Source organism: Drosophila nasuta, chromosome 3 (genome assembly GCF_023558535.2).
Source record: "Drosophila nasuta strain 15112-1781.00 chromosome 3, ASM2355853v1, whole genome shotgun sequence".
In the NCBI taxonomy this organism is placed as follows: Eukaryota; Metazoa; Arthropoda; class Insecta; order Diptera; family Drosophilidae; genus Drosophila; species Drosophila nasuta.
The window spans coordinates 947,919-962,189 of NC_083457.1; the positions used below are offsets into that span (position 1 = coordinate 947,919).

General features: G+C 38.2%; 3 protein-coding genes across 3 annotated transcripts in view; 2 read left to right on the forward strand and 1 right to left on the reverse strand.

Annotated features, from left to right (window-relative positions):
• Window positions 1-431: 431 nt before the first annotated feature.
• On the forward strand, window positions 432-743 carry LOC132792979 (nucleolar transcription factor 1-B-like). Its single transcript, XM_060802525.1, has one exon. The coding sequence runs from the start codon at window positions 432-434 to the stop codon at window positions 741-743; it is 312 nt and encodes a 103-aa protein (XP_060658508.1).
• A 2,917-nt stretch (window positions 744-3,660) lies between these two features.
• The window catches only part of LOC132794332 (protein unzipped), a 32,406-nt gene continuing 21,795 nt past the window's right edge, over window positions 3,661-14,271 (reverse strand). Inside the window, exons 4-6 of the mRNA XM_060804720.1 lie at window positions 5,526-6,297; window positions 5,110-5,456; window positions 3,661-5,049 (exon numbers count right to left, since the gene is read on the reverse strand). Coding sequence (XP_060660703.1) covers window positions 4,654-5,049; window positions 5,110-5,456; window positions 5,526-6,264 — 1,482 coding nt within the window. The 5' untranslated portion in view covers window positions 6,265-6,297 and the 3' untranslated portion in view covers window positions 3,661-4,653. The remainder of the gene's footprint in view (window positions 5,050-5,109; window positions 5,457-5,525; window positions 6,298-14,271) is intronic.
• LOC132790042 (band 7 protein AGAP004871) lies at window positions 12,958-14,257 on the forward strand. The gene is made up of 4 exons (XM_060798464.1): window positions 12,958-13,218; window positions 13,276-13,798; window positions 13,850-14,015; window positions 14,078-14,257. The coding sequence occupies exons 1-4, from the start codon at window positions 13,053-13,055 to the stop codon at window positions 14,174-14,176; spliced, it is 954 nt and encodes a 317-aa protein (XP_060654447.1). The 5' UTR covers window positions 12,958-13,052; the 3' UTR covers window positions 14,177-14,257.

Below are 14,271 nucleotides of genomic sequence, written 5' to 3' on the forward strand. Positions count from 1 at the left end.
ATTTCATTCGGTTATTGCATTATTCGCATTATTTAACAAATTCAATTGAAACGTATATGAATTACTTAAAATTATTTTCTATTAATAAATAGGGAAGTATTAACATACAAATTTGTTTTGTAAGGGCTTTGAGCTTTATTTTTATTTTACGCATTTTTTAAATATCATTGACGTAATTTATTTTTATGTCGTCACATGTAAAATAAATACTGAGAAATCTAAATAAGAAAACAATGTGCGAACAGCTGAACTACCATAAATTATTCTCACCACATGCATTAGGGCAAATCAAATAAAGATACAAACGTTTTCGGCCTACAGCTGTTGGGGATTTTCGAATAAAAGTCATACCTATATAAGCTGGAGTGATCTCGATAATTAAAAACAGTTTAAATTATTTCTTTGCAAAGTAACATTAACAAAACAACAGAATGCGTTTCTACATCGTGATTGTATTGATTGGATTGGTTGCTGTGGCTGCTGCTCAGGGACAGCAGGAAGAGCAGGATAACATTGAACTATCTCAAGGCGATCAGCAAGACCAGCAAGATCAACGAGATCAACAAGATCAACAAGATCAGCAAGATCAACAAGATCAAGATGATCAGCAAGATCAGGAAAGTGGCTCCCAAGGCGATCCAGAGGGTGGCTCATCTAACTTTGAAAGCTCTGGAGACAACGAATCAAGCGATAACGCCGATGTTGCTGATAATGCTGAAGAGAATACTGATGATTCCGTTTAAACACCTTTAAACTTTTCCTGAAACTTATTCATTAAATGTCCTGTTTATAATATAGTTAAATCGATTTACTTTTCTATAGGTTATTTACACATATGACGGGAGTAAAAGGTGAAACAGTCAATAGTCAACTTAATCCCAAAAAAAATAAATTTCTTAGCCAACATAAGCGAGTTTCACGCCATATGTTAGGCACTCGTATCGTTTCCCCCTGCTTCCGCAGTGCAAAGGATACAGAATGTTAATGCAAATACTTAAATAAAATTATGAAGCGTAAACACAACGTCAGCGGAGCTGCGCGTAAATTGCACAAAGTGCACCTTACGTTCATATTGAGAAATACAAACACACAGACACACACACAGACCCTCGCACCTCACATACTCACACTATGAGAGGACAGCAGGCAACCGCGGGCTCTCGTCACGCCTCAATGCAGATTTCAGATTGCACGCCGATATGCAAGAGGCCACGAAGCTGAAAACCGGCCGGGACTAAACTAAATTCAGTTAACGCACGTCAAATAGAAATTCATGCGAAGGGGTTGCAGGTGGTTTGCCGGTCGGTGCAAATGTTTTTTGCGGCGGTGCGGTAGCGAAGGCAATTGTTTCAACGTAGCGAAGCATAAAATTCGGTTAGTACAGCACCAACGCCAGCAGAGCACAGCGGCACAGTCTCCTGTCCAGGATGATTTCACCTCATCCTCAGCAGCATCGTCAACTGGGCGCATAAAATATGCAGGCTGATTATTTGCGGCGATAAATTGTTCTAAAAACATTTGCCATTGAAGTCAATTTTATATTAAACCAAGGCAAATATTTTATGAGAGTTCCACAACGGGTAGCAGACAAAAAGATTTTAATTTTAAATATCACATGACTTTGGTAGAACGCCTTCTCACAAACCGTTTTCATCGTAGCAAACCACAAATACTTTTAAACAAAATGTTAAATTTCAAAATGAGGTGAGTTGCATGATTGGAGTAGAAAAGAAAGTATTTTACATGCATTTAATAAGAGAATTAATCAAATTAATAAATTAGTGAAAAAAAAAATAAAATTAATTTGAGCAGTATATTAATTTCAAATATAGACAACACAATTCAATTCATGTGTGGAAAAATACTATTCTCATTTTGTTCATAGTTGAGTATTAAAAGCAAGTAATAAAGCTTCAGCCGATTGTGCTCGACTGTGATATACTATCTACTCATTAATAATAAAATAAAACAAGACAGTAAGTACTGACTACCCAAGGCAACATGTCTGGTATATCTGATATACCATTACATTCAAAGTATACTATAAATTACAAAATATACCACATAGTCAACCGACAGAAGCAGCCGTGTTTTACCTTTTTCTGCATGTAACATACATTTTTCGTGTTTCGTGTAGGCCCAAAATTATGAGTATAAAAATTCTAACAACACTATCGACAGAGACCCTTCATGAGGATTATACGAAAAGTAATTAATTGAATTTTAAAAGTATATTTTAATATACATATAACATACAGAAATGCCCACTTAAGTTCACAGGTTAATCAATTTTGGAAGACTTGTTGCCGCCTCGAAAATTGGCCATCACTTTAACAAAAACGTGTAGCGTAAACGTGAAACTTACTCTGTTCATATTCATAATACTCTGGAGCAGCCCTCCCCATTGTGTACGCCCCCTATAATAACAACATCACTAGTTCAATAGGCATCAGATGAAAACTCGTTTTGAAATCGCCTAGATGAGGTCACGCTTTAAAAATATAACACACACGCTTACTCTACTACATAGAAAATAATTCTAATGCAAAAATTCGAATTTTAAATCATCAAAAAAAACACTTTCTGGCCGCTATTGTGTTTGATGGCTATGGCAGCAAAAAGACCAGAACCAACAGCATTCGAATTGATGTGTAATAAAAATCATGGCAGTGGCTGCGATAAGTACGTGTACGCCAAAAACTCGTCGAGTCGCATATATCATTATCACAGCTAAAGCAAGCAGTGCCGACGTGTTTTGCATTATAATCGAGGACCCAGCAGACTGCATGGCAGTTCCATTGCTAATTTGTTATTTAAATTAACAATGAGAATAACAACAACGATCGCATAATATATACAGAAATATAAAATAAACAACTTCAGTCTGCGTGTTGTTAATTAGCTGGCTCTAAGAGCCGGTCTGTGATCTCTATACTCTTTTTTTATTTTTGCCGAACACGCCCAGAACTGGTGGCACCTCGGTCTATACTGAGTATGAGTAATAGACGGGAATTATCTGACAGACCCCATCTGGCTTTCGCTGTTCTATTGTTTAGCTGTCTAACTGTCTACCGTTTGCTGTAATTGGCTGCCACCGCACATATTCGTAAGTCAAAATCGAAATCAAATAAACTGAAAAGAATTGCAGGTGTCACATGAGATGTAATTGGACATTAAACGTTAGGCTAATAGTGCGATGTGTCGCGCATATTTCATAGAATTAATTAAAGGCGACTTTTATGGCATTGGGTAACCGTTTCAAGGCGTTTACAGATAGTACATAAAGTCTTAAGAAATGCATAGAGTGTTGAAATATATATAGTAAGTTAATACATGTTCTGTCAATAAATATATTTTATGTTCCTCTGTTGCTGTCTCATATTCTGAGCTCAGCTTTTCAGTTAAGATATTTGTCAGCATGTTAAATAAATTCAACCAACCATCAATACAAGTTTTTGAATACCAAGATGAGAAAACACAGCAATTGTTTATCTCGCAAATATGAAGGTATTTTGATACCATAACATATTATACATACTAGCTACAATTTGAACAGCTTTCTGAAACTTGTTTGCTGTTTTTTATAATCAATGCTAATTAAACAACAAGTCTCAGCTGTTGATATAGAAATCTAGAAAGATCGTATACAGTATATTTCGAAAGACAGTAAATAATATCAAGAGTTCCAGTTCGCCAATTATAAATGATAAGGTAATCCACACTGAAAATCGATCAATTTTAATTTACAAGCTTTATTTGATTTCAGTTTTTACGAAATTATAAGTTAGAGATTCTTCTTCGTTTATCATATCTCAACACAGAATTGGAAAAAAACATAAAATTTAACTTATAGAAAGAGAGGAGACAGAAAAGTAGAGCAAAGTATATTTAAAGTTAGTAGTGGAAATGAAAGTTGTAACTAATTTACATATATTTGGAGTGTTTGACTTATTTTATACATAGATACTTATGTTTTACATAGATTTTACATTTTAGACATACATATACATCATTATATCATTGAACGTACGCTGTATAACGCATGTACACACATTCTTTAGCCCTACTTTTTATTATCATCTTCGTCATCATCGCCAGATCATTCAATTAATTATTTTCCTACAGTTTATTGTGAATTCATTTTGCGCTCTCTTAATAAACTAAAAGACGAAGCAAATATTAAAACAAATCTGCTTACAAAATGTAAATATTTTTTTTTTTGTTAAAGATATATATGGAAATATATATATTTTTATATGTATATTTTTTGATTCATTTTTCATTTGTGAGGGCTAGTTAGGAATGTTTTATGTTGCTTAAAATTCAATTTGTTCGCTACGTACGTTATATGCTTTATATAGATGAAGAAGCAGTCATGGGAGAAGTATAAAAATATCAACTTTTCTTCTTCGCCTCATACATCTATTGAACCACGCACCCACACACTGGAGCCACACAAACCTCGATCCGGTTTCATTTCATGCCATTCTATATCTATTCCATGTCTGTCTATCTTTCTGTTTCGGTTTCTATTCGCATCTCACGACATGCTCTCAAAGACGGGTACAACAGGTACAACAACAACAATTAAACGCTATGCTAATAGGGAGACCTTCTTGTCTCAGCCCTCTTAAGGCCTGGCATGATTCCCATCTACAGATTTATTAGCGTCACAATTAGATACGTGAATAGAGCTCCTGTTGCTGTAGTGATTGTTGTAGCTCCCGATTGACCGCTCACACCAATGCCGGCCAGCGCTGCATCCTTTGAGGACATGTTTTCGGGCGCATCATTTGAGTTGACTTCGTTGTTGGCATCATTTAACGTTTTTTCCAGCGAGTCCGGTCCGGAATGCTTTACGCCCATGTGCTCAATACGCACTTGCGGTGGCTCATTGATGGGCGTAGGTTCGTTGTTGATGGTTGTAGTTGCGTGTGTCGTCGTTGACGTTGTCGATGTAGTGGTTGTTGTCGGCACCACGGTACCATTTTCAATCCAATACACTGGACTGAACTCCATCTTCACATCCTTCAAGTAGCTCTTACGCACCTGTAAAATTAATATACGAATTAATTTAGTTTCCGCTTTAATATAATATGACTAACTTACCTCTGCGTTGATCAAACGTGAGACGCTCTCGCTGTCATAGTAGAAGGCAGAGAGTTTGGCAGAATAGGGCGAATCTAGAGTCACGTAGTTGCCACGCAGGGTCACATTAATGGCTGTTCCCGGCCAGAGTTTGGAGTAGACGGCTTTATTTTCCCGCCGTTTCTCGCCATGCTTCAGGGCCCAGTTGATCTCCGCTGGAGTGTCAACATTCTTTTCAAAGATCTTGGTAGGCAAGCCCTTGGCGACACCGTCATGGGCTCCCCAGTACTGCATGTAGTCAAAGCTGTAGCTCATCACCATCTCCACGGTGTCGTAGGTGTCACCGCGATTTTCTAGTTTGCCAGTAGCTATATGGACAATTCAACGTAAACATTAATTAGCATACAAATTGTCATAAGTACGATGTGTTCACTTACCCAATTCGGTGGAATTTTCGCGTATAGTGATACGACCGCCATCTAACTTGATGTCACGCAGCTCGTAGCGGAAGGGTTCCGTTTCAATGAGAAGTTCACCATCATCGTAGTACTTCTCCATTCCGTTCTCCACAACCTTGATTTTGCCAAGACCCACCTGCTCCAAGCGGCCCAGATAGTAATCAGCCCCGTGTTGTGCTCCATCGCTGGTGTCATGCTGTGCCCGGTGGCGTGCAACATAGGTGTCGTCACCCACGCGAATGGCACCCACAGGAATGCCCACATTAAACTTTCGCCACGGCTTCCAAGCGATCTTGCCGAGATGTCCCTTATTCATCAGCACATCGAAATGTTGGTTGACACTGCGCTTGGCGAGAGCTGCCACACACACATGCTTCTGTTGTACTTTCTCGGTGTGACCAGATGTGGGCACGCCATCGATGACCACACGGCAAACGTAAATGGGATAATGCTCATCCTCCGATATGAATTTGCCACCCTCGACCGCAAATTGCAACTGCTTGGGATCCTCATAGGTCTCCCACACCAAGGTGCTGGAGGTGACAAGTTGGCCAAAGGATGTCGAAGCATTCGTGAACGTGAACACCGAATGCGTGAGACCCTGCATGGGTGTGATTAAATGCAATAATGTCAGAAGGCATCCAACAATTGCAGTATTGGAGCGGGAGGTCATTCTCCTGATTGTACTTCGTTTCGTTTGGTTTTTGGTTCTGCTCATTGTGTTTAGGTCCACTGTGGTTTGATGAGAGTTCTGCAAAAAAGGAAATACAAAAATGTAATAAGTAAACATAGCATTTCATTCTGGTTTAACAATTTATGTTGAATGTAACTATTTTCCTTGCTGTTCTTAGTAAGTTTTTAGCTGTTTTATTTAACCTTTTTCTTCTAAGCTATGGTAAAAGTCTAACTTAATCAACAGTCAAAGCTTTTATTAATAGTATTGACGTAACTGTCCGATTATCTTAGCTTGCCATCCTTAATAGACTTTCTCTACCCGTTGATATGGCTTTTAGTTAACTACAATGCGAGCAAGTGCCAATGGCAATCAGCAAAGCCAACACATACTGTCTCGCACCAAAAGATTAATCCAACTAGACCGAAAACCATGTCGGAAGTTCGCTTGGACGACTCGAACGCCATTGGCAAACATTTTTTGCCTTTACCGAGCGTCCACATTCGAAGCTTAAATGGGATAAACAATGGTCGGCAAAGATGTAACGGAACCACATTGTGAAACGAAAAACAATTCACTTAGCATTTTACAACAAACACCAAACTTATTTGCTTGTGCAGCGGGTTGACCACGTCCGGCAGACATCTCTGATCATTAGGCGCGTCAATGTCAGCGACAGAACCAGCACAGACCACTTCAGACCTTAGTCAGGGACACAGTACATGAGTCGAGACATTGTTGTGCTCGCCAGGGGAGTTTGGGCTGTCCTACCAATAAATTTGCCACTTGTTTGCGCAACTTCATCGGCAACTGACACATGGAGCGTATACGTAACATGGCAAGCATTTTAGCCAAAGTTGTGGACTAGTAACCACCCTGCACATCATTCTAAGTATATTTGCACATTCTATCGATACAGGGTATAGGGAAATGCTGCTCCGGAAGTTGATACGACACCATGTTTATTCATTAGCAGCCATTGTGAATGGCTTGCATCCTGTCAGTGGCCAACAGAACTCTTCGCTCCGTCTTCGTCACGCCCCCTTTTCGACACTCTGCATTGTGTGCTGGCTTTCTCTGCAAGGCATCGTCTAACCTTAGCGCTTGACCTTAGGTGTGCTGTACCTCGCTTTGTGCCCCCCTTTCTCTCTCCCCCCTCTGTGTTGTAGTGTCCGCTCACTGTCATTGTAGCCACTGTCTGCAACGGATATGAGATGATAAGGTTACATGCAACATCATTTGTTTGCCTGACAAATGATGTGTTATTGTGATAGTGTTTCTAAAGCCAACGTCGGGGCATGCAACTTTCGAGTGCCTCGAAAAGCGAGGGGCGTTGAGTTCAAGTGACGTGAGTCAAAAATTTAAATAATTCACACAACTCGAGTGTGTGTGTGAAGTGCTGCCGGTTGCTGCAGCGATTGTTGCAGCAAGTGATGGATGACGATGCTGCTGCTTCAGACCTGAAAGGATTACAGCGATTACAAGATACATTTCAAATGTATCTACATTTATTTTGACTTGAAGTTCACTAACAGAGACATCGAATGTTCGTTAAATAACTTAATTTAATTAGATAAAATTACTGTTTGATGGAATATCGAAAGTTTTCATTTAATGAATACAAGTAGAGAATATTTGTGAAAATTGAATTATTTATATTTATTTATAAGTTATAAATTTAATTAATCTTTTATAAAAATCTTGAATTTAATGCCGTTTTGTGTGAAAATTTAACAATTTATTACTCATTTGGTAGTAATTCCAGTGACCAGAGAGTGACCAATTAAATTATTCTATTATAATTTAATCACGAACTTTATGGGGTGTCGTATGAATCACACAGTGTACAATAACCTTTAAATTTAAGCTCAAAAGCAAACAAAATTAAAAGATTGTACTCTTAAGCTTGGGTCATGCTCCGGAATGTGACCAAAACCATAAGATGCACGAACACTCACTTTGCAACTCGTTACTTAATGCGCTCAACTACTGTGACGCATGACTGAAAGAGATGGAAAGAGAGATGGAATTGAAGAACTCTTGAGCGGAAGTAACTGTCATAAAGAAGCAAAGGGAGGGAAGGGTGCACGTAGTTGAGTTTGTGTTGGAAATAACAAGACCATAAATTGACCTCTGGTAACCGCAGAGTTTGGCCCCCTTTTCTGCGCATGGCAATAAATATGCTAAAAATAGCAAAGCGAATTAAGTACATATAACCCAAGGAAATTTACTTATACCAGTATACGAAAATTATTTAAGGCGCAGTCAATGCAATATCGCTGCAGTCGGTCTCAGCACGTTGCAGGCAGATAATGACCCGAGTATAGACGCAGCCTCGCCAGAATTCAATTGAGCTAGCTGCTGGGAAAAACTCCGGTGAAAGTTCATGCTGCCTTTTATTAAATGAAATAGCTGCAAGTTTGCAACTTTTCTGGGCAGCTAACGGAGGGGGCAGCTGCAGGTTGTAGTTCATTTAGATTTACGAGGCTGGTTTTGTTGAAAGGTCTGCGGGTACAACATACCTCGAATAAAGAAGAGAAGGCAGAGTGCAGTGAGGCAACACTGCGCCACTTTAATTGGATTTTATTGAACTTTGACTCTGACCCTCATAGTTGCTGCAACTGCAACAAGTTGTTGCTGATCGGACTGTCCGATAGGCGAGCGTGTTGCATATGCAGCAAACACAAGTACACTCAATTATGATCCGTTATGGATACTGTTCACTTTTCATAATGTGCTATGAGGGCGACCCGCGCTTCAATCAACTCAATTTGCCACTGCACAAAAGGTTTACCGCATTGACTGTGCCACACACTTGATTTCTCACTTCTCAGCTGAGAATTAGACACTCGCCAAAGTTCAGTGCACTTGTTGGGGTCATTAAAGAATCGCTTGATTGCTTCGTAAACAAAAATTAATTAGAAAGTCATTAACAACTATTTGACCCCAGCCAAATTGAAACCTTCCTCCCAACAGACTTTGCTGTACGTGCTGACGCTTGGCGTTGGGCGTGGGAATGTAGCAAAAATATAATATGATGGCATAAGAAACAGAGATAGAAAGAGAGAAACACAAAACACATTTCCAGATTTACGACACTCGGATAATTGATGTAAAGTGAAAAGTTGTCTGTAAAATTCAATTACAATTGAGAGTTGGAAGTGACCGAAAGGTGGCTAAGCTTTGCTGCTTTGATTAAGCAATAAATCAGACTGCAAATGTAAGAAGCAACAATTGAAAATGTATCTTCGAATAAAAGCAGAGAAAATGCTTTGAGCAAAGAAAGTAATTAAATTCGATTGAAATCAGAGCATAGATTTAATTAAGATTGCTCGAAATAAATGTGGAAATAAATAAATATTTAAATATGTCGAATTTCTTTGCACGCAATATTAGTGTATTGTTTTAATGTTGCTATTGGCTAAACTATAATTAAATATGTATGCGAGGCAGTTAAGTTGCAACAAGTATAAAGTGAATAAAATGAATATTTACACAACTATCGATTGTGTAATTGCTCGAGTGTGCTCCAGTTGAGAAAACTAGGTGTACAATCAATTCAATGATTCCATTCAATACTCGTAATTGTGGCCGACTGTAATCTGTATCCGCAGTCTATTGAGCCACTTTCAGGCCAGGCCTGATAAATGTTTTTTCAATTTGCAGTAGAAAACTTAATTGATAGTTGAGTCTGGAATTTGGTTGCTGGTTTTGCTCTGGCGTTTCCTCAATTATGGAATGCCAATTCCAGGCAAAAAAGCAAACGACAAGCCAACGACACGACATAGTGTCATAATTGAGCTTGAATATGAATTGAGTTGAGTTTCGCTCAATGACTTTAACAAAGTGTTTTTGCATTTGTTTTGTTGTTGATCATCAATTGGAATTGTGGGTGGCAACAGCAGTCAAAAGTGCATCTTGGGTTGGGCATTGTAATTGCTTTCTGCTATTAAAAGTGCCTCTAGGCAAACCTGCTGGATCATTCACCAAGATTTATAATTGCTTATTGGATTTACAATAGTTGATAACAGGTGATGATGATGATGACGATGTCGTTGCCTGCAGTCGCCTTCTTACCACACCTACGCTAATCGCCCAAATATAGTTATCGATTGTTTATGCAACAGTTGCACAAGGCACTCAGCACAGTCCACAACCGTTGCCCCAAGCGAGCGACGGACAGTTGTTCAAGTGCCGTGCGGCATGTGCCGCAGTTTTTCTCTGATGTTTTGTCTGTGGCAGGCAAAATCAAAGAAAAAACGAAATTACAGTGTTGCTCGCTTGTTGCTCTCTTGGCTCAAACAGTTGTTAACTTAATTAAAGTGCACAGCGTAAAGGTAACAAGAGATAAGCACCAAAGCAGCACGTGGTCCAAGCTGAGGCGACTACTCAAAATCCCCTTCGTTCCTAAGCTGAATATTTGACGAGGTTCTAAGTTAACAGTTAAAAGGGCACAAACACTTGGCTGAGTACGTGTTCATTTCATTTTACCTTTTTATCACACTTTTTACTTTCTGTCGTTTTTATGACATACATTAAATTCATTTATATTCCCTGCGTATAATAACACTGTCTATATAGCATATGAAATAAAATAAAAAAACCAAAAATTACTGAACTTTACTTATTTCCATTTTTAAATCGACAAATTCGTATGCTCTAGTGTATAGAAACAATAGATCAATTATAAATGTGATATAATAACACCTTTTTACTCACGTTGTGACTTGTTCGTAAAACAAAAGCACATCAGAAAATAATTGATGGCAAAATCCGCTCACGCAATAATTCGCATTGCACGTGTTTTAATTAATCTTGTTAATTGTGTGTGTGGAAGTATTTATTTGTATTATTAAGCGATGGGTACGGCGTACTTTGTTGTCAACTATTAGCAACTTAAATTTATATTTTCAGCAAATTTTTTAAATATTTTAAATTCTGCAGCAAAGTTTGCTTAAATCTTTCAACAAGTTTTAAATTGCATTTTGTTATTTCATGTACTTGCCTTGCGTCATCTTTAAGTCTTGTTTACTTTATTATATTTTCATTATTCAACACATCTTCTCTTAGCTTTCGTCGCATCTTTTTCTCTCACCTTTTGTGCTTTCATATCAATCAAAATATTTCTGTTCATATGTCACGATTTCGTTTACTCTCATCTATTTTTCTTTTTTGTTTACTTTTGAAACTTTTTCAACATTGTTTTTTTCTTTCGTCATCTGGAGGCCACTTCAGAGCATCGCAACTGTTTGGCCAGCTGAGCCCCAGCTTTACTGCCAAACAATTCACACCATCTAGCGTCTCCCTCCACTGTATTGTATTACAGTAGCGTCCATTTGCATGTGCAGCCATTGCAGTTGCATTAATTAAGGCGTCTGGAGGACTCTGAAACACTCGTTAGCAACAGATTGAGCCAGGTGCAGCCCATTAAATCGTCTGCAGTTTGCACGTGACGCAATTGACAATGGAGTTCCTCCCTCAGGTTAAAGTACATACCCCTCCCCTTCCTCGATTAAACACACAGACTCTGTCCAATGTTGGTCATCTGTCTGGTTCTGTTGGCAAAACGTTGTCACTACACTCAATTAATTTAATGGATCAATCGATCGTTTTGTTTGACGACATGCGGTAGAAAGGGCACATAGAGTAGGAGCTAGGGAAAAGGTGATTGGTTGGCAGTCCAACCATTAAATTAACGAGTAGAAAGCCTAATTTGAAACGCTTTTGTGTGCCATTGTATTACCGATTCAATTCCCATCAATTACCACCTGAGGTGTTGCAGAGCTTTAAGTCAATAGAAAGTTAAATAATCTTTAATTAGTTTATGCTCCAGTATAAATATTGCATGAATTTAATCACCATATTCAAAATTCATTTATTTATCATTATGTTTACAATTTTCTATGCAAATCGACATCAAATAATTTGATAGTCCAAAACGTGTTTGCTTCCTGCTGCTAATGAGAAAAACGTTGACTGACATTTAATAGGCAAAACCGCTTAGTAATTTATACAGATTTGAAGATTTAAACAGGCATCGCATGCCATTGAGAAACATTCAATTAATAGAAAATTAAACAAACAAATGAGCGGATAATTAATTAATTCGTTAAGCCCAATAAATTTGTCATTAATTCCAATTCAAAATTAAATAAATATGCTAACAAAAAAATGCATATGGGCAACAAAGAGGGCCGCATTCGTTTCATAATTTGTTTGACTTTATTTGTAATTTAATTTTCCTCGCTTGGTAAAAAACGTTCACATGAAAGAAAAAATAAAATCGATGATTCCGTTTCAAAAAAATGTGCGCAATTAAATATTTAAATTGTAGTCGATAGACGGCAACTTTTTGATGCCTTTGCATGTTTCTCATCAGCCGCAACTCAAACTTATTGAAGGTCAAAAAATGTTTCAATTGAATTACAAATGGAAAATATTATAGACATTACTAAACACAATGTTCAATTTAACTAATGGCAATTAGAAAAAAATGTATTTAAACATTTAATTCAGTTTTATAAATTTATAATAATAACTTTACAACCTGACTGATAAACATTTTATAGAAGACAATATGTCACAATGTACAGCATGTTTAACATGAGTCTTTAAGCTGAATTTAGAGCTATTGATTTGAGAAACGCAGTTCATTGAGAGACGTGCCTAAGATGTGACTTTCAAATATTTAAATGTATGTAAATGCCAATTCTGATAACCTTTGAAACCTGTTTGCCATACAAATGTTTGACAGTTTTATCTGATTCAAATGTTTACTTGTTCTCTGTACAATATTCACACAAATTTCTAGTCTTACTTCTACAACTTTGGGTATGGAGAACAAAAGCGATAATAAAGCAAAGGAACTGCCAGAGGGATATAAGGAAATCGACCATATCAAATTATCTCCGACTAATAAAAGTCACGAGACCGACGACGATGATTCGGAAAGTTCCGATTCGGGACGTTTGACTAACATACATCGAAATGTTAAAACAAGTGAGTTCCGATGATTCATTTATTCTACAAAATAATGTCGGCAAATTCCATATCCAGCTGAGAATCAGCCTCGTGGCATTTGGGAAACCATTTTCATAGCAATATCTTATATCTTGGTGATCGTGTTTTTCCCAATATCGGTTTTCATGTGTCTCGTCGTACTGCAGGAGTATCAACGTGCTGTGGTTTTAAGATTGGGTCGTCTGCGTCCGGGCGGACCCAAAGGTCCAGGTTTGATATTCATTGTGCCCTGTGTGGACCAATACCAAAAGGTGGATTTGCGAACGACATCGTTGGATGTGCCACCGCAGGATATACTGACAAAGGACTCGGTGACCGTCAGTGTTGACGCCGTGGTCTACTATAGAATCAGTAATCCGCTGGACGTGGCACTCCAGGTGATTGATCCCGCATATTGCTGCCAGTTGCTGGCCATGACAACATTGCGCAATGTCACCGGTCTGTATATGCTCATTGAACTGGTTTCCGCTAAGAAAACACTATCCAGGCAAATCAAAAACATGCTCGATTCCACTGGGGCAACAGATCCCTGGGGCATACGCATTGAGCGAGTTGAAATGTAAGTTGCGATCGAATTAAAAACAACCTCGTTTAATCAGCAATGTAATAGCACCGATATTCTTATGCCCGAGTCCCTGCAACGTGCCATGGCCGTGGAGCAGGAGGCAAGACGAGAGGCCATGGCCAAGGTTGCTGCTGCAAATGGCGAGCGGGATGCTGTGAAGGCTCTGAAGGAAGCAGCTGACATTATGGAATCGAATCCAATAGCATTACAAGTTATTATCGATTTAATATTAATTTTAATGCGTAACTAATTCCTAATTTCATTCCAACTTAGCTGCGTTACCTGCAAACCTTGAACACTATTTGCAATGACCAAACCGAAGCTATCGTCTTTCCACTGCCGATCGACATATTGCAAAAACTAATGAAATAATGAAACACATTTTGTTTTAAGATGTAAATTTTAAGTATTTTAACATCAATGTATGTCTATAATTGTTCATTGTTAATTTGATTTGCTTGACTTTA

Excerpts from the sequence above, each read along its gene's own strand:
- LOC132790042 (XM_060798464.1), top strand. The coding sequence starts at position 13,053 with ATGGAGAACAAAAGCGATAATAAAGCAAAGGAACTGCCAGAGGGATAT. Across the intron at positions 13,799-13,849 it reads CGCATTGAGCGAGTTGAAAT|CACCGATATTCTTATGCCCG; the intron begins GTAAGTTGCGAT and ends GCAATGTAATAG. Across the intron at positions 14,016-14,077 it reads CGAATCCAATAGCATTACAA|CTGCGTTACCTGCAAACCTT; the intron begins GTTATTATCGAT and ends ATTCCAACTTAG.
- LOC132792979 (XM_060802525.1), top strand. The coding sequence starts at position 432 with ATGCGTTTCTACATCGTGATTGTATTGATTGGATTGGTTGCTGTGGCT.